The sequence below is a fragment of the Chelonus insularis genome, unplaced genomic scaffold (genome assembly GCF_013357705.1).
Source record: "Chelonus insularis isolate UGA/USDA-ARS -01 unplaced genomic scaffold, ASM1335770v1 contig_3_pilon, whole genome shotgun sequence".
NCBI classification, from domain to species: domain Eukaryota; kingdom Metazoa; phylum Arthropoda; class Insecta; order Hymenoptera; family Braconidae; genus Chelonus; species Chelonus insularis.
Genome location: NW_023276556.1, coordinates 379,060 through 406,906, shown reverse-complemented (window position 1 = coordinate 406,906; position 27,847 = coordinate 379,060). Strand labels below are relative to the sequence as shown.

The window sequence follows — 27,847 nt, the reverse complement described above, 5'->3', positions numbered from 1 at the left end:
AGACCATATTTTTTTATTTTATTTTGAATGAAGTAGGAGAGCATTTCACAGAATTGTTGAAAGTACTTTACGTATGAAATATATCCATGGCACGGATTTACAGAGCAGTAAACCTGATGAAGGGGATCGATGGAATTTGCAAAGATAAAAAGGGGAATAAAATGAACGTCAAGTATCAAAGGGGATGGTTAGATGAGAGACGCTAAAATAACATGAATCGCCACTCACCCTCGGCTTTAAGGCGGGTCAGTAATGATAGTTCAACACACATATACCAATCATCAACAAACATCCGTCACAGTTTTACTATGTTTTATATGCTAATGAACAATTCATTCCTTCAACCACCCAAAATATCATCACACCACCAGCCTTTAAATCAGTGACAAATACTTTAAGGATTAATTCTTCTCCCTCGGTGTATTATAATCTTCAAAAAGATTCTTTTGAGCATTAGTCAACTGATTACCATTAAAGATTCTATTGTGAAAGGGTGTACTTGTTGTGCAAGAGGTTGTAAGTAACATACTTTGAATATCATAACACATAGGAATTTTTGAACGAATTTGAAGCATTTTAGAGATGATTTAAATTATTTATGGCTTTTATAAAAAAATGAATATTCGAAATTTTTTATTTTTAAATGTTTTTAGTAAAAAATAATCATATTGAATTGTTATAGTAAGAAAATTAAACAAAAATCGACTACCATTATCTCTTTGAGAAGAGAAAAGAATTTGTTTGATAATAAAATAATTCTATCAATTTACTAAATTGTTGTTGTCCCTTCAACAAAACCAACTTTTAGGTCAATGTAAAATTTTATTTACTCCTGCACTATTTTTCCTGAAATTTTATAAAACCTAACTTAATACAAAATAAATCTAATTAAAAATTAAATTTTCACTGTTGGAAAAATTTATTTTCACTTTGATGTATGAACTGAAAAATAAAATTAATTTATTTATCATGATGTCCATTGACGATAATCTTTTAAATGATTTTCAATCAATAAATCTATAGAATTTGAATTAAATTAAATTCTCTATCAATAAATAATTTTGATTCTTATCATTTTAAAATTAATATTCATGCATATTTACTTTGACATTTTTCGATAAAATTCTTCTATAAACAACACTACATAACATTTATTTACCAATAAAAAATTTCAGCATCAACTTACGGTATCTAGCTCATGTCTTTTAGTACATGTTAGATAAATGTGTAAGATATAAATGTCTGAATTAAACAGAAATGACAACCAGGGAGATTTTTTATACAACTTTTTCGAATAAATAAAATAATTCTATAGAAACAAGAAACATACCTGTATGCTAGCTGTGGGATTAAAATAATCAATTTTATCAGTTACAAATGTACATACAAATTTCATTGCTTGCAATAAAATATTAAATTTTTTGGAAAGTAATATTTCATTTTAGATTAAATATATTTTTGAAAAATTAATCAACAACAAATGTAGCAACTTATTCATAGTAATAATTCAATAGCATATTTTAGCGACGGTTGAAATTTTTGTCGATGGTATTATATTAATACCTAAAATATGATGATTAAAATTCCAATTTATTTTATTTTTTTAGATGTATGTAGCTAAAGAGAAAAGTCAATAAATACAAATGAACCTGAAGTAAGTCGGAATAACATACTCTAAAAAGAACTCTCAGTACTTTAAAACGTGTTTGTAGATTCATAAGTTCACATCCTATACAACTCATCTCTACATTTTCAGATACATACTGTAAACGAATGCTTTAACGCTTATGTAGTTTTACATATTTGAATAATGTTGACCCTATCTTGTTTCAGTATTTCATTTTCACTCACTCTCTTACGTCCCTTATAAATATCTATAAATATATGTTATTAAAAGTGAATTTAAATTTGACAAATTTTCAAAAAATATTTTTTTTTTCTGGAAATAAATGAATTTATAGACTATAACAGTTTTATGGTTCAGATAATCGATCAAAAGTAACTGCAGGAGATTCAGGGATGAAGTCAGGTTGACATTAAAAAACTGTGACATTGAAAGAGATGCTAACAGAAAAATGTTCAAAACTTATAAACGTTGTGACAATCTAGAATATTTCATAGTAAACCTTTTTTAAAAATTATTTGTTGTTGATGCTAAGTGATTTAATGTTTTTTTTCTCATTATTCAGTCGATTACTAAGACTAAATAAACAAGAAAAAACAACCAAATAATTAATGTATTCTTTCTGAATTAAAACCAGGAACTCAAAAGAAAAAGAAATCGAAGAAAAGGTAATAATTAATTGGAGCAGAGTAAAAATTACCAAGTCTTTATGGAGATTGGAAGTCAAACTGGAATGTTACTAAGTATTTTGTAATTTTTATTTTAAATTAATTTACTTTTTTTTCTTTAACCAATTATTTCTTTGTAATACTGATTTCCAATTAGCTGGAAACCCCACTAAATACTAGTGCATTTTGAACAAAGATGCTTTAAATTTGTTTTAAATGAAACTTTTTACAAAAGGTGTTAAGGGAAATTTTTCACTTTATCTATACCTTGTACGAAAAAGTGGAAAGGATGTAATAGCAATCCTCCAACTTTACAAGGTAAAACTTCTTCTGAACAGCTTTCCAAACTTAATCTGCGTGGTATTACAAATCTTCCACTTATTCACCATATCTTTGACTCAAGTGAGATTCTTGTCAATGACTTCATTTGCTCTTACCAAGACTTTGTCTCGTATTCTTATCAATACCTTAATTAGAAAAACAATTATTCTTTATAACTCTTTTTTATAAAATAATTCCAACTTTTCTTCATTCAAGATCAATATCAGAACTTGCAATCCGAGTTCCATAATTTATACCTTAATTGCTATCTTATCGGGACCGTTTTTTTTTAATAAATAAAAATTTACTTAAATTATTAAATAGTTTGAATTATATTTATTACAATATATTTAGCTTAATTTTTAAATGTAATTTTAAATTTATTACTGTGAGTAAAAGAAAAATATTTTGAAATAAATAAAAATTTTTCTGATAAAACTATAAATATCTCGATAATAATACGATAATTATTCTTTTATATACAGATTATGTATACTAACTGATGTGAATATAATACCCGAGTTTATGGAATAGTAGGGGAAAAGGTTATACAGCCCTTCCGGTCAGGATTGATCGTGTTAAATATATACACGCGGTACTATAAAAAATTTTAACAAAAACAATGAATGCATATATGCTTAACTCTCTATCTTAATCATTATGTATGAGATTTTATTTTTAATTAAAATATAATGCACGAATCTACGGCTGCACTTGCATGATTCAAATGATTTCAACTTATTTATTTAATTATAATTTTCCAAATAATTAAACCTCGATTACATTGACAGCATTATTAATAATATAAATAATTGTTTATATTGTTGGATATAATTGAAGCATTTATCCGCTTTTTAATAAAAGTCAATTGTCATTAATTAAATTATTAAAATAAAATTAAAAGATATATGGAAGAATGCTTATTAGATTATGTATGACATCAGAAAGTATGGCAAAACATAAGTTTTAGAATGAAAGTTTTAGTATTCACATTAGAATCGATTTTTCTGTCATAAGTTTTAAAAGTACAAAACAAACTGACAATATAATTGGTTTAGTAATAATAAATTCTTTTTTGACAAATCGTCTTTAATCTTATTTTGATAAAAAAGAAAAATATTCATGATAATAAATATTCACTTATTTTATAAAATTACTTTATAACAAATTTAAGTGTCATTTCTTCTTATTAATAAAAAATATTGCTCTAAAAAAATGTTTTCGAACAAAGTTAACGTTATCAATAAATTTGTATGATTTATATAATGCAAGACTTTTTTGAAAATATTATTATTAATTATATTATTTATTATAATATTATTCTTTTAAGAGTATTGTGTAGTCTAGGTACAATATGAGTCTGTTCATAAGAGTTTTTCAAACAGAGAGAACATCTTTTTGAATCTTTTATTTTTAATAAATAAATAAAAGGTTATATTCTATTTTAATTAATTAATTAATTAATTAAGAAAAACTTCATTTGTTTCTAATATCAATTAAATAATATATATACTATTTTACATTTAACATTTTATCTACTTTATTCAAGTTTAAAATGTACTTTTATCAAGAAAAGAAGATGCTTGGAAATACTTTATATATTACTCATCTTTCATATTTTCTGATGTACTTTAAGTTTATCAATTATTAATCTCAGATATTACGATAAATTCCTTAACAAATAAATTATTCTTTACCTATTAGCATCAGCAAATGCTGAATTTGTTCCAGACCTAAACAACTTTTTTTATGATATATTAATTAAAGTTATTTGTTTTACTAAATTAATTTGCTGATAGTAATATTGATACTAGTGTCTTCCCCAATGCTACGACATTCCCATTTTCACCCTACATTTCTTACAATAATTATATTCTTATACATCTCCACTTTCTACTTCTTCTTTTTCTTTCTGTCTTTTTCTTTCCCATTTATTTCTCTTTTTCTCCACCATCCTACCCATTCTCTTCCTCCACACTTTCTCTATCTCTCTTTCTCCTTTACTTTTCTCTTTTCTTCTTCTCTTCCTTATGAGAAGTTGATGCTCCAAACCTCTACATTATCCCAACTGTATCACATTTGCACAAGAGCATTGGAAAACTGTGAAAAACCAATGCTGATATTCGGCGCCTAATCAATTGAACTTCCTGATGGTGGATAATGATGAAACTTTCAAGTATTGATCAATTCCAACGAAAAAGTATCATCTGCATACAATAAAGCTGACTAAAAGCAATGAATTTTGAACAGTAGTACATAGAGAATCTATATATGTATATATACATATAGTTAACTTCTCTCTAGCATTACTGGTTTGACTATATGTACCTTGACCGGGATACGAACTCGGTCCTCTTGTGCGTCATGCTGACACTTAGCCCGCTTGACTACTGACGTCAGTCATTTCGAGATAGGTACCATATGAAAATCTGAACAATAAAAAATTTAATGCAATTGACTGTCAGTTAAAAATTGCATTTATTCATAGATGAGTTATTTGAATTTAATAGATAACTTCGCATAAGGGTTGAAATATTGAGATAAAACTTACATGTTGTAGGTAAAAATATGACAAAATCTATTATTAATCATCCAAAAATAATAAAAGAGTTGGAAAAAAACTACTCTAAAGTATAATTTGCTTCGTAAAAATACTTTCACATGGCCATATTACCCCAACTGGCATAGATATATGTCCTGCGGTTCATTAAAAATTGAATCATGTTTCATTATTGTTATCAAGTTCTTTTACAATATTATATTACACGCATTCTATCACCAATGTTGTGAGGTGGTCAATGATATCATAATAGGTATCACTTTTTTCCGAGAATAATTTATAATAAACCCCCGTAATATAACTTGTTTGTTTTAATATTATGATTGAATTATCATTTCCATAAGAGATATAATATAATTATTTGCCTGTAAAATTATACAATTTTCTATTTTTTTCAGTTAATATCGTTTTGGTAAATTTGTCATCAAAGACTTTTTTCATTCACAAAAAATCATCAAAACGATTACAATAATAATTTGTGTAAATTTTTAATTCCCTTCAATAAGTTTATCTTCTCTCATCAATAATTATTGTCAATTAGACTGATTGATATTGGTAAATATTTCATCAATCGTTAAATCCAATCCAATCGTTTTATTAAATCATTATAAATTTATTATATTAAACGAAATAATATTAGGATATTGAAGATAGTATAATAAATACTGTTTCTCTGTAACAAAATCATTACTTTTAGACATTTACACTTCAATTTAAAAGATTGAATGTGTTAAAATATGTACATAAAATAGAGTATATCGTCTAGAATAGAAAGCTAAAATAAAAACTTGAATTAATTTAATTAGCATGGTAAATTAGACATCTTTAATGGTAAATGTAAGATTAATTTTTTAAAATTTTAATTTAGGTGAAACGAGTAGCTTGATTAGTTTTGAAAGTCCTTTATTAAACTTAAGACAATTTAATAATTTTTAAAAATACTATTTTTACTAACAAACAAAAAATTAACTGATAGATTAGACTAGATATTCATGTCGTTTACTGCATTATCCATAAAGTATGTACGCGTAATTGATAAAGTGAATTAAAATGAGTGAGTTTTTTCAATTAAAATCACTATAGATAGATATAGACGTTTATCCCTTGATAAATATAATTTGAATAGAAAATATCAATCTAATAAATTAATAATTTAATCACGATAAATAAATCTGAACATTTAAGCCATATCAATAATCGAGATTTTCTTTATTAAGGCATTAAACAAGAATTATCTCTAAATGAAAGCTATTTTATCATAATTATGTATTTTGAAATGAATATTGTGAGAAAATGTTGTACTCATATTTTAATATACTATCATGAATGTAATGCAAAAAAAAATAAGCAAATTACTCACGACTTAATAAAATTCTGACAGAGATGATCGTAATTTTCTAACTTTTTTACTTGTAACATTATCGAATAATCACAATTAAAAAATATCAAAAAGATGAATTAATTTCAAGAACAAAATATAATTGTTCATTATTACAAATAAGTGAAAAACCACTCCCAATCTTTCTAGGACAAATAAAAAAATGAATTTTTTATAATAAATTTCAGAATGCATGTCACCAAACGTCTTAAATTAAAAGCAAATCGAAAAAGCGTGCTTCTTATCTTCCAACACCTAAGACGTAAAGGAGAAATCTTGATATTCTACTCGCACTTCATTTTTATTTATATCCGTAGCATAAAATCGGCCACGTTAACTCAGAGTAGCGTGTTGAGGGTGGAAAAGTACCTCAAGGGAAGGTCCGAAAGGAGCATCCAACCTCACGCATTATCACCCTTCCCTTGCTAGAGGGTAAGTGGACGTTATCGAATCATCGGTCAGTTTAAAGCAAGTGCAAAGCGTACTCATCGCGTCAGTGAGCTGCACGCACATTAGAATATGAAACCTCTAACCTGTTAATCACAGTCTAAACTGTACTATAATGTGAACAATGCATGCATGCACAATACTTCACCACGTATATATCATGTGTAGAAGCAGGATAAAGCTATTTAATCAACTTTATTATCATCGCCTGTAGAAAAAGGATGGAGACGATTCAGCTGGAGATTTTCGTTAAAATTGACAAATGAAAAGGTTATATGGAAGACGCGGCGCCAGTAAGATATGAGATCGACTCACAAGTTCGCACGCCACGCAGTTTGATCTTAGATAAAATGCACAACTAGGTTACTCCTCGCTCGTTATGCCATTCTATTTAATTGGCCAGTAGAAAAGACTACCACAGCGATATAATACACGCCTTTGGTAAGTTTTTTTTAAATATTTTTTTTAGATATATGCCTACGTAAAAATTTTTATGACAAAATTATATGAGAGTCTGTAGACCAATCGTAAACAACACAGAGGTATAAAAAAAAATAAATGATCATCAGCTGAGTTTGCTTGCTCATGGAACCTAAGAAAAGATGTGCGCCACGACCCTATTATTATTTAGAATTCATCTTCAGGTGTTGTGAGGACAAGTGAATTAAACGAAGCAGACATTAAAAAAATGACGAGGATGAAGGAGATGCCTTCCTGATTATTTTCAGTCACACCGACTCCTGCCTGCTTAATTGCTAATTAGTTGACGTAATACCGGTAATGAGGCATTTTTCCCGTTATCCTTACAAATCTCATCTTAAATGCAACTCTAGTAAATTACTTGTACATTTTGCAGTCAAACTCATAAGCTTCGACGTGGTTAAATTATTCTTTTCTTTCATCGTATGTAAGAATAATGAAAATACCATTGGGATAATCATATATTGATGACTGCTTGGCACATAAATTATTACGTCCATTAAAGATAATATCTCAAGTTAATTATTTTTAATTAATTTTCTATTATTAAAATTTTAGCAATCGACACATCAACAGGTTTATACATTTTTTTTTTTAATATTTTATATTTTTGAAGAATCAAATTTATTATTTTTATTTTCGTCTACATTTTGGAGATAAGCAACAGTAAATAGGAGTGTTTGTATTCGAAAAATATTTCGAAACAATGAATTTCAATGGAATAAACGGATTAAATTTGTAACGTTGAATATTTCATTTCATTTTTTGTTATTTGTTTTTTTTTTACATTATATTGCAAAAAAGATGAATTGTTTCCAACTTAGCAGTTCAAACTGTAAATTTGTTTCTGCTTCAGTGAAATTCGATTAAAAAAAAAAATTCTTTTTAATTGACAAAAATAAATTTAAAACGATTTTCTAAATCAATTATAGGAGAATTACATTTACATTTTTTTGCAAACCTAGAGGTATTAATAATTAAAAATAATATAACATTGTTGTGAAAATCACAACTCAAGCTATTTAAAATAATTACTTAAGAACAAATGATAAAAATAAAAAAATATTATATACAAGATACTTATTTTTCTGATAATTACAATTTAAAAATGTAAAAAAAAATTAAAACAATGTTTACCATAAAACCAAGGAAAAAATACCCAGAAAAGCTTTCAGAATATTTTGTAGAAATTTTCCAGCCAAAGAGTAAATGGACACAAACGTTTATAAGCTATAGTTTATTCCTATTTTTTTTTGGTCGGGACTCTGAAACGTTAGAGAAAGAGAGAAATGACAATAGATGAAGAGAGAAAAGGAAAGAACCAGAGAAACGGCGATTCAAAATGAGGGTTAATCTGACCTCGTGACGGGACAAGAACCATCAGAGAGGCCGAGAGGAGGAACCGCATCCCTGAAATGATCGACGATCCCGTAGTGTTCGGTCGGTCGAGCCAGAACTCAATTCCTTGACAAGCGCAACAGTGACTATCAACCTTTATAACGTATAATTTACGTGAAAAATGTTACGTTTATACACGACACTACTTTACTTTCTATATAACGAGCCAGAAAGATACATTACGTCACTATGGCTAGTGTAAAGTCTAGGTCAATGTCAATGAGACATAAATTTATTCAAAAGAAAGAAAACAAATATTTTTTTGTGACATTTTTCGTTCATTCCAGGTATTTTATTGGACCAAAAATAAAGATGCGAAAGAAGCTATGAGCATCCAATTTGAAATGAAGTTGTGGTTAATTTGTCATTCCAAAAATAAAGTTTTGGTGCCTTGATCATATCATAACACCCTCTACTACACCCTTTATAATCAAACTTAGATAATATTTCATCCTCTTTTCTGTGACAACAAAAAAAATTTCTCATGAATCACAAGAAAACCACAATACTGTCATCATGAATGCTATTTTTGTCATCATAAACAAACATATTTCCATAAGGAAAAGATTTTTGAATATATTAAAATGATAGTTCATTGATCTCTTTGATAAACATTACGTAAAATAAACTTTTTTAAAACATTAACTCAAAACGATAAAAGTACTCCTACAGAACATAAAGAATTACATTTTCAATTCATTCAACAATATTTGATAATTTTTTTTTCAAACTTTTATCAACTCATTCATAATAATAACAATTACATGAAGGCCATAAAAAATATTTAATTAAAGAAAATATTCTATCCTTCTTTTTCATCAACATAACAACTTGATTGTAGGAGTAAGTGTAAAAGTAAACTTGTTTCAATTGTCATTTCTCGTTCATTCATTCATTCAATCTGAATGTTTATGCAACTAGTAATGATTTAGGAATTTGTAAAAGCTGTAAATTCACAGATTTTTATTACACTTTAAAATATTCGAGGATGAAACCTACAAGTACTTCAGGTATAATGTAAAACGGGTATCAACTAAAGAACTTTTTGTAAAGGAAAAGTTTCATTCAAACAAACTTGCAGACTTATAGAAAAAATTCCTAAATGTGTAATTGATACAAGAGAAAAGAAATAAATGAATTTGCAACATGTAGAAAGTAGGATTAGGATAAAGACAAGGGTGAGATGCTGAATAAGCAACGACTAAAAGGCTAACGGAGATTGGTGGAATTTTAGCGAAGCTTTATAGCTATTGGTTGGAACCGGTTCTCCTTGGCATAAAGGAAAAGACCAGTGGAACGGTCACTCCTTTCCTTCTCTCTCATCCATATTCTCATATTCGAAAGCCCGATTTTCTGATCCTTTTACTGACCGCAGGTACCTCATAGTCACTACGTAGTCTTACGACAGGTATAACTCCAAAACATCTTTCCGGCTTTACTAGGAATTCCCCCTCCTTTCGAAATTATATCTACTGTCATGTCCTTAAAGACTTATTTACTTTTGTTTTTACCATTTTTACTTAATTTATTCAAACTAAGCAGCCGATTTAGATTTTAAATGCTAATAATTTTCATCTTGAAGGTTTTGGAATAAAAGTTGTAATAATTATGCGGTAATTGCATAATTATTCCCTAATATATCTAAAATAATGTCTTGTTAGCATATTTTTGATGTTATTCCAAAAAAAAATAAAATACAAGTTATGAAAAAGCTATAGTTTACTGTTCATAGATAAATTAATAATCTTTTTCATGAATTGTGATGAGAAAATAAATATACATCTGTTAAAGAATAAAAGAAGCCAATTTTTTATCAATAATTGGAGCAAAAGATTTTGAATAAAATACAATCTCTTTCATTTATAAACAATTTTTTTCTATTATCATCTATATTTAATAACTCTTTATTTATTGATTCAGGAGAAAATGAAAAAAATGGCTTGATTGAGAGCAAATATTTCACTTTATCATCAGTTCGTAATAGTTTGTTAATTACTAACAAAATCAATACTGTTAAATTATTAACCACTTTTTATTTCCATCGTACTCGATTACTGAATTTTTATTCTTGCAAAAGCGGTAATTCGGAGATTAATTTTTGTCTCTGTAATTCACTTTTAAGAAAACAACCATAAATAATGAAGTGTTCAGAAGTAGCACCACACATGTATTAATTTTTTGATACTTTCTATGAAAAACGATTGAATCGAAAACAGTCTTTCACACAGCTGTATTTTTTTACAGTGAATTGAAGCATTTGCTCCAATCTCGACTGTACTATGGATTCAGAAAATATGTGTACGTGCTACCTTTGTTTACATACGTACAAAGCGTATTTTACATTTAATTAGTATCGACCAGTGTTTTCGTCTAATATTGACACAATATTATGTTTATATTTGATTTCGAGGAACAAAACGTTAGATTATAATGGACTACCACTAATAATGAGTAGTTTCTTATAACTTACCAGCAATAAAGCAGAACTCCACTGTGATGACTAGGCGATTGATTGTTGGATGCGGGTTATCATCCCGCTACACTTGTTTCTCAAGAGGAACTCGCAGAATATCCTCAAATGAATATGTGACTTGAAAAAGCTTTACTCCAGAGATGAAACTTTTTTTCTTTATATTACACACTTGTCTCCAAAGAAACTCACATACTTATCATCATAATTTTTTTGCACCAATATATTATATGTCTTGTATAAACCAAACTCACAAATAAACGAACAATGAGTTTAAACCAACAGAAAAAGCAAAAACAACATAACAACACAGTTCACTATTTTAAATGAGGTTATCGGGAAATTTCCCGGCCACACACTGTCTTCTTCCGTCGGTCTACATCTTTATCCCAATTTAATTAAACACGTGCGAGATTCCAAGTCGTTAAATTCTCTTCGTAGACTTTATTACGATAATCGTCACGTACTTGTACATTCGCATTTCGGCGTTATGCACTTGATTAAACCGTTTATTTGGATTTAATCATACAGAAACGTCTAAGAGAGCCATTGAAATTGAATAAAAATCATAAAGATATTTCATTTAGGTGTAAAATTGAACGGAGTAACGAGTTTTGATGAAATAAACTTTTTTATTTTCAGTTACTGATAAAAAAGTAAATTTTACCGAGTTACTTCCAGGAACTTCCAGAACGTCAAATCCAACAGTCGAGCTTCGGTTATATTCCCTTTAATTATGGGCGCCGGCTGGTCGTGTGCTTAAAGAGAGGTTACCGTATCCACACTCTAACCTCTAGCCTTATCTTTTCACTGTTAATTTTACTCACTCTAGTTTCTCTCACTGAATACCTTCACTTTAGTCAATATTTGCAACTGTTCACCATTATAAATTCATGTAAAAGTTTTGTCTAACATTCACAAGAATAAAATTACAATAGAAAGTATCCGACGGTATTCGAAAGCATCTATTACGTCTTTCAATGCTAACACTAGTATATTCCCTTTAATTTTTGACTCGTTTATGTTACAACATGAATTATTGTTGATCAATCATTGGAACAACATAAAAATAGTGAATTATACTTAGTTTGAAGTGAATAAACAGAATTGCCGAACGGTAAAACATGTTACCCGCCCGACGGTTCAATTGTGACTGCAATAAGTGGTGTCGTTTCGCTAAACCCCCACCAAACGGTCGTATAATGTACTACAACTAAGGGGAAGACCTGCCCCCTGATGGGCGTTTTTACAGAGACCACGACTATTTTTCTCCTCATTTTGCTAAAGATACAACCCATTCTTAGAAACTCCACCCATTAAAAAATTATTTTGATTTCAACGTGTCAGTTTTGTCATAAATAACCTATTAATTTAACGATATTTTTGGTGTGGTTATTGGAATAATTATTTGTAGGTTAATAACAAAACAATCTGAGCATTTTTACCTTTATCATGATATGAATGAAGCAAACATAAAAAAATCTTAAAAATTCAACAATAAAGTGATTTTTTTTCAATTATTTAATTCGTTTATGATGTAGTTTTATAGTATAGAATTTTATAACGAGTAATTTTTATTTTTATAGATTTATGATGGTCTAGATTATAGATGTACTCTTCATGTCATTGTGTTGATTTTTGATCGAGAGACCGTGCAATAAATTTTATTCGATAATCAATTCCTTAAATGTAATCGTTTATGAGTCGGTTAATACACCTGAGTAATTCCACATGAAGGAGTATAAATATTAGCTTGGCGCCTTAAAAATTAATTACCGAATTAAATCTATTTGTTGAGAGTTTCGGTAGCACATCTATAACACTTGTGACTGTCGATGGGCAAGATATTTCGAATTTTGTACTTTATATTTATTATATCTAATCTTTATGATATTTAAACGTCGTTCATGAATCATATGAATTATTTTTTAGAATTTTATTTTTAACTTTCATTGTTAAAAACACTCAGTTTTTGAATATCTGTTTACACAGTGTCTTTTATCTCGAAGCAATGTACTACACACTGAGTTTTGCATAAACGTATCGATTAGATTAATAAAATGATTTCATTATATGTCATTGTTATATTGCAAGGTTACAACAACTTAATAAATAAACAATATCTAATTTATGTGCGATCACTTTGCGAAGTGATAGAAACAAGTTTTATGAAATTTACATAACCTAAATTATCATAATTTATCATTGTTTATCTTTTCGCATATCGACACATGTATTATAAATAAACATACGATAATTAAATAAAAATATTGTTATTTATTACTCAACAGGTAGTTTGCTTGTTTATCTCGTATTATTTGTAAATGAAATAAAAAAGAAAGTTTGCCGAAACCCGGGATTGAACCGGGGACATTTAGATCTTCAGTCTAACGCTCTCCCAACTGAGCTATTTCGGCGTATAGAAGGTAAGATAGCGAATATCTTTTTAACATCAGTCTCTTGTTAAATTTACCATTTTTTTTATTATTATTATATACTGTAGTAATATTAATCCATGACTCACTATAAAAATGGTAAAAAATATTGATTTAATTTTTATAACAACATTATAAATTTCAGACTTTAACCAGCTGATCAACTACAGCGCATGCGCAATAGAGCAAAAAGAGCACACTTTTTATCATCGCTCGAAAACTGCAATAGAATAAAAGGAATAATTCAAAGGTTGAAGCATATACATGAACATAAGTTTGGTAAGTCTAATAACTATCAGTATTTATAAATTTAGAACAACATTTATTAACATGTGTTTTGTAAAAAAGATATGCATAATATTGTTTCAATAAAATTAAACTTTCAAATAATGAAAGAATCAATTTCATCGATTGGCAAATAGAATTGTATAAACATTTTGTTGCTTACACTCATTTTTAAGCATAATAATTATTCTTAGCAATTTAATAACCATTTGAACTTCATCATCTGTATAAAGTTATTTATTTAAAGTTATTGTAAAAAATATCTAGAGAGAAATTTCATAAATAATTCATTTAAATTACAGTAACTATACGTGCCAGAATGCAGCAGGCAATGCTACAATGTAATGGAATCCAAACACACGTCATTACTGAAGGCCGTTGGGTTGAAGAAGGTCTTGCTCCTACTGGTTGCAAGGATCTTGTTATCGTAATCCCAGGTAATCCTGGGGTACCAAGCTTTTATATGGCATTTATCAAAGCATTAAAGTCAAGACTACCGCCTGAAACTCCAGTTTGGGTGGTGGGCCATGCTGGACATGTTCAACCTTCAGATAATTTAAGTTTTCTTCCAAACACTAGCTCCAACAAAGAGTTATATAATTTAGATGGTCAAGTAAACCACAAGGTAATACCTATCATTTATGAACTACATTTTTTTTCATTAAAAATCAATAGCAATATTTAATTATTATTAAAGGTGGCATTTATTAAACAATATGTTCCTAAAGATGCAAGAATTCATCTCATAGGGCATTCCATAGGAAGCTGGATGATTCTGCAATTATTAAAGGATCCAGAATTTGCTAGTCGAGTTGTTAAATGTTATTTACTCTTTCCTACTGTAGAAAGAATGGCTGAAACTCCTAATGGGAAATTCCTGACAAATGTTGTAAGTTAACCGCTTTAATTACTCTTTATTTTAAATATTCATCATTTTTCTTATTTCTTCATCTAAACAATTGCACTACTGTCTTATAATTTTTTTAATAATTTACTTTTACAAGTAATTATAATGATTCTAAAAAATTTCCATAATACAACTTACACTGATTTTTGTTACAGGTATTAAGGATTGCTAAAGTTTTAGTATTCTTAGCATGGATATTTTCATTTTTTCCATCATTACTCCAAGTCTTTTTAATTCAAATTTTTGGTATATTTCTTGGAATAACGAGAGAAAGCGTTAAACCTGTACAACAGCTTCTACATCCATCAGTATTAGAAAGAGTGTTTCGATTAGCAAATGACGAAATGAAACGAGTAAAAGAAATAGATCATGAAGCAGTTGTGAAACATAATGATAAATTATGGTTCTATTATGGAGCAACTGATCGGTGGACTCCACATAATTATTACCGTGAATTGAAAGAAAAGTATCCGAATATAAATGCTCAGCTTTGTCAACTTGGTTTTCGCCATGCTTTCGTACTTACTCATTCCAAAGAAGTTGGTCACATGGTTGGTGACTTGATTCAGGAAAATATAGCAAATAGTTCATAATTATCCGTTACTGGTCGAGATTAATACGGTAGAAGTTATTTTTATTACATTTATAAACACTCTTTGGGGGAAATGGGACTCAATGTTAAAAATGTTTTTTGTTTCTTTTTTAAATATGTATATAAATAAGCAATTTAATAAATGTTATTTTATTTTATATGAAATGAAAAAATTAATAGTTTTACTTATCAGGATACTGTTCTGTGTATAATCCTAAAATAATACACGCCACAGTGCAATTATTTATTTCATAAAAGATTAAATCTTCTGCTTTTCTTTTTTCGCTTGTTCTGCGAGTGCTTCTAATCGATCATGTTCTTCAATCAGTGCTGTCACTTCAGCTGCAGGTAAAATTCGTGTAATTGTTTTACCATTTTCCCGCGTTAGTGTTGCCATTTCCACTATAAAGCAAAATAAATTTAAGTAATCTGTTATCAAAAATAAATTTAATTACAAATCAAAATATAATAAACCTTTTTCAGCAGTAAGTTTCGTCATGTCAAGAGTTTTCGACAAGACTTTAATTGCAAGAGCTTGAGCGTCTTTCAAAGTAGTTTCACCTTCTTTGTATTCTTGTTTCAATGAAGAAATTGCCGCAGCTGAATTATTTCCTATACATGTTGCTTTCCAGCCACCGTAATTACCGCTGGGATCAGACTGATATAATTGGTAGCCGTAGTGTTTGTCCCATCCCATATAAAGAATGGATACACCAAATGGTCTTTTACCACCAAATTGAGTGTATGCTTGTTTAACATCACATAACCAAGAGACAAGTTGTTCACATGGTATTGTTTCACCGTATTGGAGTAAATAACGTTGACCAATTAATCTAAGTTCATTCGTTAAGACGTTAGCGTCAGATGTTATACCAGCCACTGAGCAAACAACATCGTCATTAAGTTTATAAATTTTTTCAGAAAAAAATACTTCATCTAGAAGTTTATTTGTATTTCTTCTTTCGGCTGCTAAAAGTATTCCATCATTTGCAAGGATTCCAAGACAAGTCCCGGCATGACTGATAGCTTCCATGGCATATTCCACTTGATATAAACGCCCTTCCGGGGAGAAAATTGTAGTTCGTGTATCATATCTACGAGCCTAAAAACCATTTAGTTTTTTATTATTAATGCTTTATTAATTTTGGAGTTTGTTTAAATGTGAATGACATTGCATTTCTATCATAACCTCTCTTTAAACACTATTGTTCACAGGAAGATTCGTTTTTTTCACAAGAATCTTCAAATAATTACATTTAAAATAGAGATTTATTTTTTGGGAACTTACCATTGTGATTCAATGTTCAGTAACTACTGTAAAAATAATGCACGTTAATAAGGACCTTTTCTTTTCAAGTTTGTTATAGATTATTTTGATGAGTGAGAATACATTTTTCTGATTTCGCTGAATGATACTAGCGACATTTTGGAGAACATCACACAAGCGACAGTTGATAATCGATACAACAGTTAATAATGAAGGAACCTTTGAAGAAAACAATTAAAAAGCTTGTGCAAAGTTCTGTGACAATTTGAAATTTTAATAAATTTGCGTGAGAGTACAATCACGAGTGAATTAATTTATGATAATAAACGAAAATTGTCACATAGGTTTTTTTTATAAAAATATTATATATTATTTTTATTAATTGCTCTGTCATTAATACTTTTTTTATAACTAATTTTTTAGGTTAGAGATAAGCCGCCAGTTCACCAGGAAGTTATTGTTATTTCAGTACACATTTTGACTTAAAACAAATAGCTTTATTTAGAATAAAATTGTTTGTTCATCAATAATGCAAAATGTCAACAGATGTTTTAGAAATATTACGTGCGCCAGAAATGACAAAAATATGTGCACCGATGGTTCGATACAGCAAGTACGTCGAATAATTTTTATTTTATTTACTAAATGAATAATTAACTTTTTTTTTTCTTTAATTCATATATTTTATTGTCCTAGATTACCTTTTCGATCACTCGTAAGACGATACAACTGCGATATTTGTTTTACTCCCATGATCTTGGCTAACTCATTTGTCCAATCTGCTGAAGCAAGAGAAAACGAATTCACAACTAATTCGGAAGATAAACCTCTAATAGTACAATTTGCGGCTAAGGATCCTATTGATTTTGCTGATGCAACAGAATTAGTTGCACCGTGAGTAATATAAATTACTTATAGTTTTCAAAAAATATACAGATAGACATTTTTTATTCCGATCTACAATAGCTACTGCAATGGAGTAGATTTAAACTGTGGATGTCCTCAACGTTGGGCAATGCATGATGGATATGGAGCAAGTTTATTAGAAAAACCTGAATTAGTCAAAGATCTAGTACGCCAAGTAAAGAATCGTATTTCTGCTCCATTTACAGTGTCTGTCAAAATACGTTTATTAAAAGACATTAAAAAAAGTATACAATTTTGTCAAATTTTGGAACATGCTGGTGTATCATTTTTGACAGTTCATGCACGAACACCACAAATGAGAAAAGAACCAATTGACTTAGAGGGTCTTAAATTAGTTCGTGACTGCGTCAAGATCCCTATCATTGCTAATGGTAATGTCAAGTCCCTAAGGGAAGCTGAACATCTATATGAAGAATCAAAATGCCAAGGGGTCATGGTGGCAAATGGACTTTTAAAAAATCCAGCACTTTTTACTGGTACTTCAGTAACCCCAATCTCCTGTGTTCAAGACTGGCTTAATATCACATCAATTATTCCTACCAATTTCTTGACGTTTCACCACCATCTCATTTTTATGTTGGAAAAAGTACTCCCCTATGATGAACGGATGCTTTTTAATTGTTTAAAAGAAGACAAAGCACAAAATTTTATTGAATCTTACTATGGAATTAAACCGCAATATTCTCCTGAACTAGAAGATTCCCTTCGTCCTACTACTTGTGATTATACCGCATTTTTTCAAATGAAACATCAAAAGCCTAAGAATAATATTTTAATGTCTGGTGATAATGATGACAGTTGGGATTTTTTTTCTAACATTTTTAATGAATAAAAATTTTGTAATATTCGATAATGAATAAAAAAATTGAACGATATATTCCAATAATGATATCTAGAAACTCAAATAACGGTCGCATGCTAAATTCATCTGCACATTCGTAAAATCGATTCGTCGGATGACGCTTGCGCATCTGTATTTTTCGGTGATTAAGTATACAATACAAAATATATTTACTACAGAGTAAAGAATCGTAGCGTTAACGTGCTAACAACGGTTCTGAGAACTACCCAACATAGAATTTATATAATATTGCTGTGATTAACGTTTGTTCCATACATAAACAAATTTATTGCAAACATTTATTATCTAGTGAAGTATAAACATTTTTTTACTACTTTTTATTTTAGCTAAATTTTTGTATAAGTTCAAACGTGGTGAAAATAATAGAGGATAAAAACAAAAATGTAAAACAATGATGAATAATTACTGAAATGTTGCAAAAAAATCTGATGACAGTAAATTTATTTATTAATAATTACCAATGTATCAACTAAGCACAAGTTGGCACGACCTAGTACAATGAAATATTGCCAACAATCGTGAGTATTTGGTTTAATATTTGATTAGATAATGATTAATCTATGTAAATTATTGCTTATTTCTTTGACTTCCCTTCGAGTTGATATTCAAGTACATTATTCGATCAATGAAAGTCACATTTTAGAAAGAAAAAAAAAACGTCAAGGAGCAATGAATTAAGGATAAGAGTGTCAAACAGAATAATTTTAAGAGGAAATTAAATCGATCGTCAGGGGTATGGTATTCGTTAGTTGAAATGAACAAACACACAATTAACTGAAGAAAATTATCTAGATATTTTTTTTGATATTTAATGATAAATATTCAACTTATTTGCTAAAGTTGTTTTTCAGCTTGTTGATACTATAATGAAAACGAAAGTAGGATCTTGTATAATAGTGTTAGCATTCAAATTATTCATAATAAACTAAAAAGAAGATACAATAAAAATTAATTAGCACATTGGTGAAACACGAGGAGCTCTCATTTAACATGTTGCTTCGTGAAAAATTATTAATTAGATGAAAGATGAGTGTGTGGAACATTTTACTATCACTTTTACTTTATAACAAGTTCATTTAAACTAATTAATTCATAACATACATCACTTTCGTTATCGAATTATGTGGATAATTAAACTGATAGATAAATTCGTATTTATTTTTCCTGGTGTATTTGACTTATATGTTAATGAAATTTTTAAGAAAATACAATGATTTCAGTGAACTTTCTCCAGAAAATATATTTTAATTATTTTAATAATGGCATTTACATAGTTATTACAGTAACTGAATTTTTAATTACTACCAAAAGCATATTTTTTCAATATTCAGAATACTACATAAAATTAAATATTCCTTAAAGTTGAAATTTTTTTTTGTGTCCATAACTCAATTTAAAAATAGTTGACTTGCAAAACTATCATCACAAAATTTTGAAAGAAGTATTGAACAAACAAAGTTTGTTTTCTTTATGTTTTTTCAACAAGTTCTTCACGAGTGATACAACATTCTAATGTAAAAATAATAAAACAGCTATCATAGTATCTCAAGGTAGTCTCTGTGTTATCCATTTCGCTTTTTCATGTTTTTTAAAACGTTTTCAGAGAGAAAGTTTATGAAGGAAAAAGACAAACAAACACATTCATATATGTATGAAAATATTCCAAACCTTGTTAGTTGCAAAATGTATACAAAAATATGTAAAAAAATATTCCTTTCATAGATCGATAGAAAATTTTTAAAAATCTCAACTTTTACGAATATGTTTGTTTCGAAAAGAAGTTGGGCAACAAATTCAATTGGAAATTTCCAATAACGACGGTTACATTATTCATTCAATGCTCTAACAAATCTAGTACAAATGTAAAAATACTCGAAACGATTTTACATGAAAAAAAAACGTTTTTTCAAGTTTTTATACAAGTGATTGTGTTTATTTTTAGAAAACTTGTTATGAAAATATTTGTCATCATGATAACAATTTTTCCAATTGTGATGAATATTGGATGAATAATTTACGTATTATATAATTGAGCACGATACATTTTCGTGAAACATGATCATCGCTTGTACAGAAATACCAACCACTGTTTCGATTATTAGTACCAATATTTGATATTCTATCAGCCAGAAGGATACATTGTCATTAATCATTATTTATCATATTTTTTAATCTGTTATAGAATAACAAAGGATGATGATAGAATATCTACAATAGAATCAACAAGCATCCTCACATGATCGCCAATAAATAAGTGAGTAATGCATAGATAATTTTATTATATCCATCTAACAATGGATGATTATTTATATAATACTCATTGTTTGTAATCAAGATCTGAAAGCAGAGGATGGGAACAAGAAGAACTGGCCCAGGAATAGTTTCTAGTGGAAGCGGATCTAGTATCTCAACCATGAGTTTCGGACGTTCAAATGCTGGCGTGCTAAAAGACAGAGCCAATATGTCTTTCATGTTGGTAGTTATGTTTTTTGCAGTATTTGGAGTAATTGTCTTGACAGAAATATTTCTCATTGATGAGAAACGTGGGAATGGAGGAACAGGTGCTTTTGGTGGCCACAGAAGCGGGCATCGTCTTACGTCATCGCTCGATCGACCGGATTATGAAGAAGTTATAGCTGATGATTACGCAACCTTGAAAGGAGGATTCGATGCACAAATTGGTTTGCTTTTGATGAATAGTAATGCTGAGTCCAAAGCTATTGAATCTATTCCATCCGATCCACGAAGTTTGTCGAGTCTACCACCAAGCGTTGAGCTTAAATTACCAGCTCTTGATCAAAATTTACCAATGACCGATGCAGAATGGCTTCCAGTCACGAATACCAGGTATATCTTATCACATAGATTTTTAATCTAGATAGTTTAAGCAATTCTTCATGGACTTAGTAAGTTAATTGCTCAAATTAGTGTCTGAATAAATTACATTTGCTTTTAATGTCACTGCTATTCATTTTTTATCATCTAAAAATAAAAATGAGGACTAGGTGGAATTAAAAATGAAAGAGATATAAACATAAAAATAGAACTCTCAATATTATTCGGTTTATCAAGACAATATTTGATGAAATATCTCGGTAGATCAACAGAAAATATTTTGTTTAGATAAAACTCATGACAATAATAATTATTATTATTCATGCATTATTTATCAAAAATATTGATTAAATCACAGTGAAAAAATGTGACCGGGAATACATTGTTGTTTCACAAGATGATTTTATCAAATATCAAAAAATGTCATGTCAGTTCTCACTCTACAGAAACTATGTAATATTCATATTATATAAATAAAATATTACATTTTTATAAATCTATTCCATTTCTCTAAGTAAACTTCGAAAGATATGGATAGAATTAACTTAATATAATATGATTGAAAATATGACATAAAATATTCTTTAAATCCCAGAATCTTTCATTCTTTTCATTTTGAAGAGCTTGAAGCTATTTTATTAATATATTTATTTGCGCAAATTTAGTATCCATAATTTTTCATCAATAAGTGACATAATTGATTTTTATTAAAGCTCCAAGTGTCGATGTAATAGATTCTGATTTATTTTAAGGGCGATTAAACTACAAACCAACCTAGCTTAAAACTTTCTCCATTACTTAAAAAATATATAAATCTCTGATTAACAATATCTTCCAAACAAATGATGTAATCGAAACTTTCTAAAGTTCAGTTGATCTGCTTATTAATCATATACAGGCGCATGAAGAAATTGAATTTTCTCATGTTGATTTAGATATCTATTATCAAATAGCTCAACCGCATCCGACTAATTTGATAAATAAATATTTTCTACCATTAAATCAGCACATTTAATTGATTTAATCAATAATTACTTCCACTAATTTATTTAGTTATATTTTGTTGAATTTATTTTTGCTGAATTGACACTAAATATACATTTCCGATCAAAAAAAAACTATTAGAAAAGTTTTTAGTAGGATTTGATCTGATTACACTGGATAATAAAATAGTTCTAAAGTTTACAAACAAACTAACGAAACTCAATTTATTGAAGCATTTATTTCCGAATTTATCCTTATTAAATTTAAACGAATAGACAAATTGAATTTAATGAAATCATTACAAATTTCATTAATTGTTTTTATTTTGTTTTTTTGTTTCAGATACAAATTCTTCGTATACTCAGCATATTATGATGATAGAGTCATCAGCGGTAGAGGGATATTCAACTCTAATAGTGGGCAAATATCATTCAAACAAAAGGGGAAATCATCAAATAAATCTCCTGGCTTAATACGAATTATCGGTGCTACAAAAACCAAGACTCCAGATGGAGTATGGTGTAGATTATGGTATCGTGTTGAACGAAACGCAACAAACATTACTGCTTCAGTTACAGTTGCAGCAAAGATAAAAGTTATACGAGAGAATTGGAGCTTAAAATACAGTGCTTGCTTTGTTATTTGTCCATTACCGCCAGTACCACCCATTGAATCACCAGATCCAAAAGCTACATTAACCCCAGAAGCTGTTAGTGTTGTTGCTAAATTGCGCACATTACCAACAAATCGAATTTTCATTCAAAATCGTCCAAAGGACAGACCAACTTCAAGGGGTAAACTTGCCATTTGTGTTAAGCCTCTTCATTATGATTACAACAGAGTAAGTTGACAATAAATTTTATTCTAAAATAGTAAAACGTCAGAAATAAACTCTATTTAATAGGTTTTTAATACAAATGGATTAAATTTATTTATAGATTCTTAAAAGGAGGATTTTATTAGAGTCTCTTCATTTAAAATTGATAGATAGTAAATTAATAACGAATTACTACCTTAAATTTCTTTAGTAAATTATAAAAAGTAAAAAAAAGTTTTTGCTAACCAATAATTTCAATTCACATCAAAGTCTCTTAAAAGAAAATATGCTCCAATTAACCTTAAGTACCAATGGCTCTCAGTTCGAAAGTCAAAAACTTCTTAATGTATTGAGTTAAATTATAATATATCAAAACTTTTTCTGCACTGTTCTAACTTGCCTATTCACTGGATTACCATTGTGATGGGTTTAATCTCTTTTTAAATAATTTCATCCTTCTTAACATTCAATTTATTATCCTCCTTTACAACAGCTTATATATTTCATTTATAAGAAGAATTTAAAAAAGTGTCTTTTGTAATAAAAGACTCTAGAGTCTAGAGCAACGTATTTCAACGTTTTCCCCAAAATATTTCTTCCTTAGAAACGGTATTGATTTTAATAAATGCGTCTTGGAAGGAAATTGAGCACGATAAGGAAGTTTTAAAATTTTTACAAAAGCTTTTAACTTATTTCTTTCTGCTGTTGTAGAATAACTGAGACGTTTCGTGAAAGAAAAATCAATATATAAAATTCTTTGTTACAGGTTTTACAATTAATAGAATTTATCGAGCTTCATCGACTCCTTGGAGTGAGTCATTTTACTCTTTACAATGACACAGTCGGGACAGAAGCCGGATGTGCACTGAAATATTATGAAAACCAAGGAATTGTCAGTTTTCTGCCTTGGCATCGTTTGGATATGATATCACAGCGTGAAATTCGGACAGAAAACTTGTTTGCTGCGCTGAATGATTGTTTATATAGATCCATGTATAAATATGAATATATTGCTCTTTTGGACCTTGACGAATTTATTATTCCACGGCATAATGATACGATACCGCAGCTTATACGGTAATAAAATATGAATATTATTATATTATCATTAAATAAATAGGAGAAATTTTAGTAGAGTGAGGAATGAATAAATACAAATCAAGAGTTTCTATTCAATAATTTCATCAACGCTAACTTTTCTGTATTAATATTTAAATGAAAATACTTATTTAAATTTCAGCTGGATATCTAGTAAAGTTAATCCTAAAACTAGTAGCGCCTTCTCCTTTCAAAACGCATTTTTTTACCTCCAGTGGGCTGATGATCCTTGGATAACAGTTAGTAAAACACCCACTGAAGCTGGACTCATCACATTAAGAAAAACACGACGTAAATCAAAACTTCATCCTCACAAACAACGCTCTAAATATATTTGTAAACCACGAGATATTGTTGAAGCTGGCAATCACTTTGTCTGGGAGTTTTTAGCTGGACATGGAACTCTTAATGTTCCAGCAGATGCAGCAATACTTCATCATTACAGAGTTTGTGAATTTGGTGGCGATGATTGTGTCAAAACGCCATCAATAATAGATAGAACTGCTTATAAATATCGTGATAAATTAGCAGATGCAGTAGACAAAGTATGGATGGAACTTGAAGAAAATTGTGTTCTTCCTGAGCTTGAAGCAGTTCCTGCGCTATCTCCACTCGTTCCAAGTAGCCCAAATGATATACAAACGAGGTAGCATCCAAATTTTATAACGATCTAATTCTTATCAACATTATAACACGACAGCACATTTTTTTCATCGATGATAATTCGAAAGAAAATGAGACTTATCAAAGTATTGAAGCATATCTATATTAAAAAATTGATATAAAAATAAACGTCATTAAGCTCAATGCTGTGAAAATAGAATAAAAAATATTGCGGCCAACAATTACAACAGAATATTCGCAGTAATTTTTAGAATTTTTTAAAATATTTTTAATTGTTTTTAATTATTTTTTTAAACTGTAATCAATTCACTGGTACTAATTGATTTCATATGTAAATATCAAAATTAAAAATTGCTCAATATTCATGGCCAATAATACTAATTTACCATAAATGCTTAAACAACAAAATGCATATATTTTAGTTAACAAAGATTCACCTGAGATTGCAAATATATAAACAGTTGCAATTACGTCACAATTACAGATTAATTTAGCTATTTTATGTAAAAAAAATGTGTCGTAATTATATTAATCATAATAATTTTATTCATACTGGTGCTTAAATAAATTTGGGCCATCATGGAAATCAACACTATTTGTGATGATTAAATTAATTTATAATTAATATAAACTCATTAACTTAACAATCTATTAACTAAATTAAGTAATTAAGATTAATTAATCATTAAAAATCTTCATCAATTTGTTCCATTTTACTTTTGGCTCTTATCTCTGGCTTTCCTTTCAAGTCTAATGTAGCTGTCTTCTCACGTACTGCTACTGAGTTTAAAATGTTATCGCGTACATCACCAATATCATCGTCATCGTCATCATCGTCGTCGTCATCATCATCAAGATCACCATCTATTAGCAGATCACTATCACTATCTAATGAACCAAGACTATCATTTGAGTCTCGTACAGGTCCACGTTGTCTTCCTGACATCGTACCATAAATTCTTCTCTGATTTAATTGAATTCTTGAACCCTGTCCTGTAGCTTCTATTAAGTAAAAACAAGCCAAAGTATTTAAAAAATTCTCACAACTTATAATTTATTTTATTTTTACCTCTTTTAATTCCTTGCAGCACAGCGTTTTCAGTTTTCTCTAAATTCTTCTCTGGATTTTCAAGATTAAGAGGATTACGAAGGTTGTTGGTGAATATGGAGTCGTTGCTATCTATTAACCCTTCAAAATCTGCATCTTCACTACGAACTTGCTCCAATTGCCTCTTTGTAGCTGCTTGTCTTTGCTCGAATTTCTCTTGCTCTGCTTTTGTTGTTACTTCATAGAGATGCTCCAAATATGCTAAGTAACGACATTTTTGGAGGTAATCATCATAAACAGCTCGAAGTTCAAGCTCTAGTTTCTCGAATTCTTCCATAAAAGCTGGACGAACTTTACGTAGAGTTCCAAGTCTCTTTTTATTTCTATCTAACTCTATTTGTCTTCTCTCAATTTTCGTATCTAAAGTTTGTTCTGTTTCCTACAATAATTTATAATTTAATATTAGATATCATACTTGCATGTGTTCATAAACTTTAACAATTAATTAAAACATTTTAAAGCCACTAATAAGAACAAGATAAATTTTTATCTATAGTTCAAAATATGACTTGTTACCTTGACGTTGTCAATTTGTCTCTTAGTATCTGCCACTTCTCTATTCATACTCTCAATAACTTCCTTCAAAGCTTCTTCAATAGCAGACGTATCAAATTGTCTGGCAACTTTGTTGTTACGAATTTCTCGGAGCTGCACTTCTCTTCCGAGAAGATCAAAAAGACTTGCTCCACTCACTGTTAATTGACTGGCCAGTTGTCGTGTATTCTTTAATTCACTTAATTGATCACTTATATCTATTGTAATAGGCCGCACTTCACCAGACAGTATTTCCTCTTCAGCATTTTTATTTTGTGCTTCATACAATGCTGTGGCTATTTTCAACAACTCATGGACAGCATATCCATCCGCTTGATATAATTTTTTTGTATTTACTTTAATATTTGTTTTCAATGCCTGAAAAATATGAATTTATTAAATTCCTTAAAATACTCTGATAGATTAATTTTTATTGATAAAAGTAAAGTTTAAAATTATTTATAAACTTACAATAAACTCAGCAGCTCTTCTAATGAGAGACACTCTATCATCAACAGTGTCACAATCTGCAGTAATCTCAGAATCTGGATCAAATCGGTGAATTAACCAAACTAAAATTTCTGCCACTAAAGAAAAATTCGGCACTCGAAAATTTGATAAAGATATCAGTCTTGGGTAGCCTAGAAACCTCATAGTTTCGGTAAAATCTGAAATAATTACATTTAATTCAAACGTTGAACTTTATTTATTAACATTTACTTTATATCAACTTTTATGATCTAAGTTTCATTTTAAATAATATGAGTATGTCTATAATAGATTGAAGTATTTTTATTGAAACCAAACTGTGATGTACTTTTAATTATGTTATTTAATTATACAAATAAATATGTAAAAAAAAGTTTATTCTTTGATTTTTCTTATTATATAATTTTATTTATATGAACCAATAGGTACTATAAAAATGTTTCTATACTTTTATAAATCACACTTCTAAAAATGGAATAATGTTGAATATATACTGTAAAAAATAATAAAAAATTTGTTGAAATAACCAAAACAATTAACGTACTTCTTAAATCTCTACAAGACATTTTTTTTTGTTCTGATTGAATTTCAGAAGAAAATCACAAACAACACATAGTAATCCAAAAGTATTGTAGACACTGTACAATCAGACTGTCAATGTTGTGTCCTAATCTCCTTGACAACGCTATAAGAAATTTTATTTCTCATTAGAAAATTTCAATTGCCATGATAGTGAA

The 27,847-nt window shown here is 28.8% G+C and overlaps 6 protein-coding genes and 1 non-coding gene across 12 annotated transcripts in view; 3 read left to right on the top strand and 4 right to left on the bottom strand.

The window, feature by feature from the left end:
* The window catches only part of wge (winged eye), a 65,110-nt gene extending 52,598 nt beyond the window's left edge, over positions 1-12,512 (bottom strand). For all 4 annotated transcript variants that reach the window (XM_035085537.1, XM_035085538.1, XM_035085540.1 and 1 more), the window contains exon 1: positions 11,347-12,512. The gene's annotated coding sequence lies outside the window, so the exon portion shown is untranslated. The remainder of the gene's footprint in view (positions 1-11,346) is intronic.
* Positions 12,513-13,425: 913 nt separating this feature from the next.
* Positions 13,426-15,738, top strand: sturkopf (lipid droplet associated hydrolase sturkopf). The gene is made up of 6 exons (XM_035085931.1): positions 13,426-13,440; positions 13,638-13,772; positions 13,927-14,060; positions 14,369-14,691; positions 14,764-14,955; positions 15,129-15,738. Exons 3-6 carry the CDS (start codon positions 13,955-13,957, stop codon positions 15,564-15,566), a joined length of 1,059 nt encoding a protein of 352 aa, XP_034941822.1. The 5' UTR covers positions 13,426-13,440; positions 13,638-13,772; positions 13,927-13,954; the 3' UTR covers positions 15,567-15,738.
* TRNAF-GAA (transfer RNA phenylalanine (anticodon GAA)) lies at positions 13,691-13,763 on the bottom strand. Its single transcript has one exon. It is a non-coding gene; the product is annotated as a tRNA-Phe (tRNA).
* On the bottom strand, positions 15,700-16,989 carry Prosalpha3 (proteasome alpha3 subunit). Its single transcript, XM_035085932.1, has 3 exons — positions 16,854-16,989; positions 16,040-16,667; positions 15,700-15,967 (listed from the first exon to the last, which is right to left on the bottom strand). The coding sequence occupies exons 1-3, from the start codon at positions 16,854-16,856 to the stop codon at positions 15,825-15,827; spliced, it is 774 nt and encodes a 257-aa protein (XP_034941823.1). The 5' UTR covers positions 16,857-16,989; the 3' UTR covers positions 15,700-15,824.
* A 379-nt stretch (positions 16,990-17,368) lies between these two features.
* Positions 17,369-18,681, top strand: Dus4 (Dihydrouridine synthase 4). The gene is made up of 4 exons (XM_035085597.1): positions 17,369-17,445; positions 17,529-17,726; positions 17,799-18,556; positions 18,656-18,681. The coding sequence occupies exons 1-4, from the start codon at positions 17,369-17,371 to the stop codon at positions 18,679-18,681; spliced, it is 1,059 nt and encodes a 352-aa protein (XP_034941488.1).
* LOC118068362 (uncharacterized) lies at positions 17,662-25,640 on the top strand. Of its 3 annotated transcripts, none has more exons than XM_035085698.1 (6): positions 17,662-17,726; positions 20,804-20,875; positions 20,957-21,468; positions 22,783-23,281; positions 24,024-24,334; positions 24,498-25,640. In XM_035085698.1, the coding sequence occupies exons 3-6, from the start codon at positions 20,972-20,974 to the stop codon at positions 25,003-25,005; spliced, it is 1,815 nt and encodes a 604-aa protein (XP_034941589.1). In that variant the 5' UTR covers positions 17,662-17,726; positions 20,804-20,875; positions 20,957-20,971; the 3' UTR covers positions 25,006-25,640. The 3 variants fall into 3 exon arrangements, with proteins under 3 accessions (XP_034941589.1, XP_034941588.1, XP_034941591.1); XM_035085697.1 differs by lacking the exon at positions 17,662-17,726 and adding an exon at positions 18,595-19,139; XM_035085700.1 differs by lacking the exon at positions 17,662-17,726 and adding an exon at positions 19,186-19,354.
* Positions 25,543-27,786, bottom strand: LOC118068363 (clusterin associated protein 1). Its single transcript, XM_035085701.1, has 5 exons — positions 27,655-27,786; positions 27,093-27,289; positions 26,604-26,999; positions 26,049-26,466; positions 25,543-25,981 (listed from the first exon to the last, which is right to left on the bottom strand). Exons 1-5 carry the CDS (start codon positions 27,674-27,676, stop codon positions 25,665-25,667), a joined length of 1,350 nt encoding a protein of 449 aa, XP_034941592.1. The 5' UTR covers positions 27,677-27,786; the 3' UTR covers positions 25,543-25,664.
* Positions 27,787-27,847: the final 61 nt, after the last annotated feature.

Coding starts and splice junctions, on each gene's coding strand:
- LOC118068363 (XM_035085701.1), bottom strand. CDS start 27,676: ATGTCTTGTAGAGATTTAAGAA. Junction 27,290..27,654: donor GTCTTGTAGAGATTTAAGAA/GTACGTTAATTG, acceptor TAATTATTTCAG/ATTTTACCGAAACTATGAGG. Junction 26,467..26,603: donor GACAAATTGACAACGTCAAG/GTAACAAGTCAT, acceptor AAATTATTGTAG/GAAACAGAACAAACTTTAGA.
- Dus4 (XM_035085597.1), top strand. CDS start 17,369: ATGTCAACAGATGTTTTAGAAATATTACGTGCGCCAGAAATGACAAAA. Junction 17,446..17,528: donor CCGATGGTTCGATACAGCAA/GTACGTCGAATA, acceptor TTATTGTCCTAG/ATTACCTTTTCGATCACTCG. Junction 18,557..18,655: donor GTCTGGTGATAATGATGACA/GTTGGGATTTTT, acceptor AATGATATCTAG/AAACTCAAATAACGGTCGCA.
- LOC118068362 (XM_035085698.1), top strand. CDS start 20,972: ATGGGAACAAGAAGAACTGGCCCAGGAATAGTTTCTAGTGGAAGCGGA. Junction 23,282..24,023: donor TTCATTATGATTACAACAGA/GTAAGTTGACAA, acceptor TCTTTGTTACAG/GTTTTACAATTAATAGAATT. Junction 24,335..24,497: donor ACGATACCGCAGCTTATACG/GTAATAAAATAT, acceptor TTTAAATTTCAG/CTGGATATCTAGTAAAGTTA.
- sturkopf (XM_035085931.1), top strand. CDS start 13,955: ATGCGCAATAGAGCAAAAAGAGCACACTTTTTATCATCGCTCGAAAAC. Junction 14,061..14,368: donor TATACATGAACATAAGTTTG/GTAAGTCTAATA, acceptor TTTAAATTACAG/TAACTATACGTGCCAGAATG. Junction 14,956..15,128: donor GGAAATTCCTGACAAATGTT/GTAAGTTAACCG, acceptor TTTTTGTTACAG/GTATTAAGGATTGCTAAAGT.
- Prosalpha3 (XM_035085932.1), bottom strand. Junction 15,968..16,039: donor GAAACTTACTGCTGAAAAAG/GTTTATTATATT, acceptor TTTGCTTTATAG/TGGAAATGGCAACACTAACG.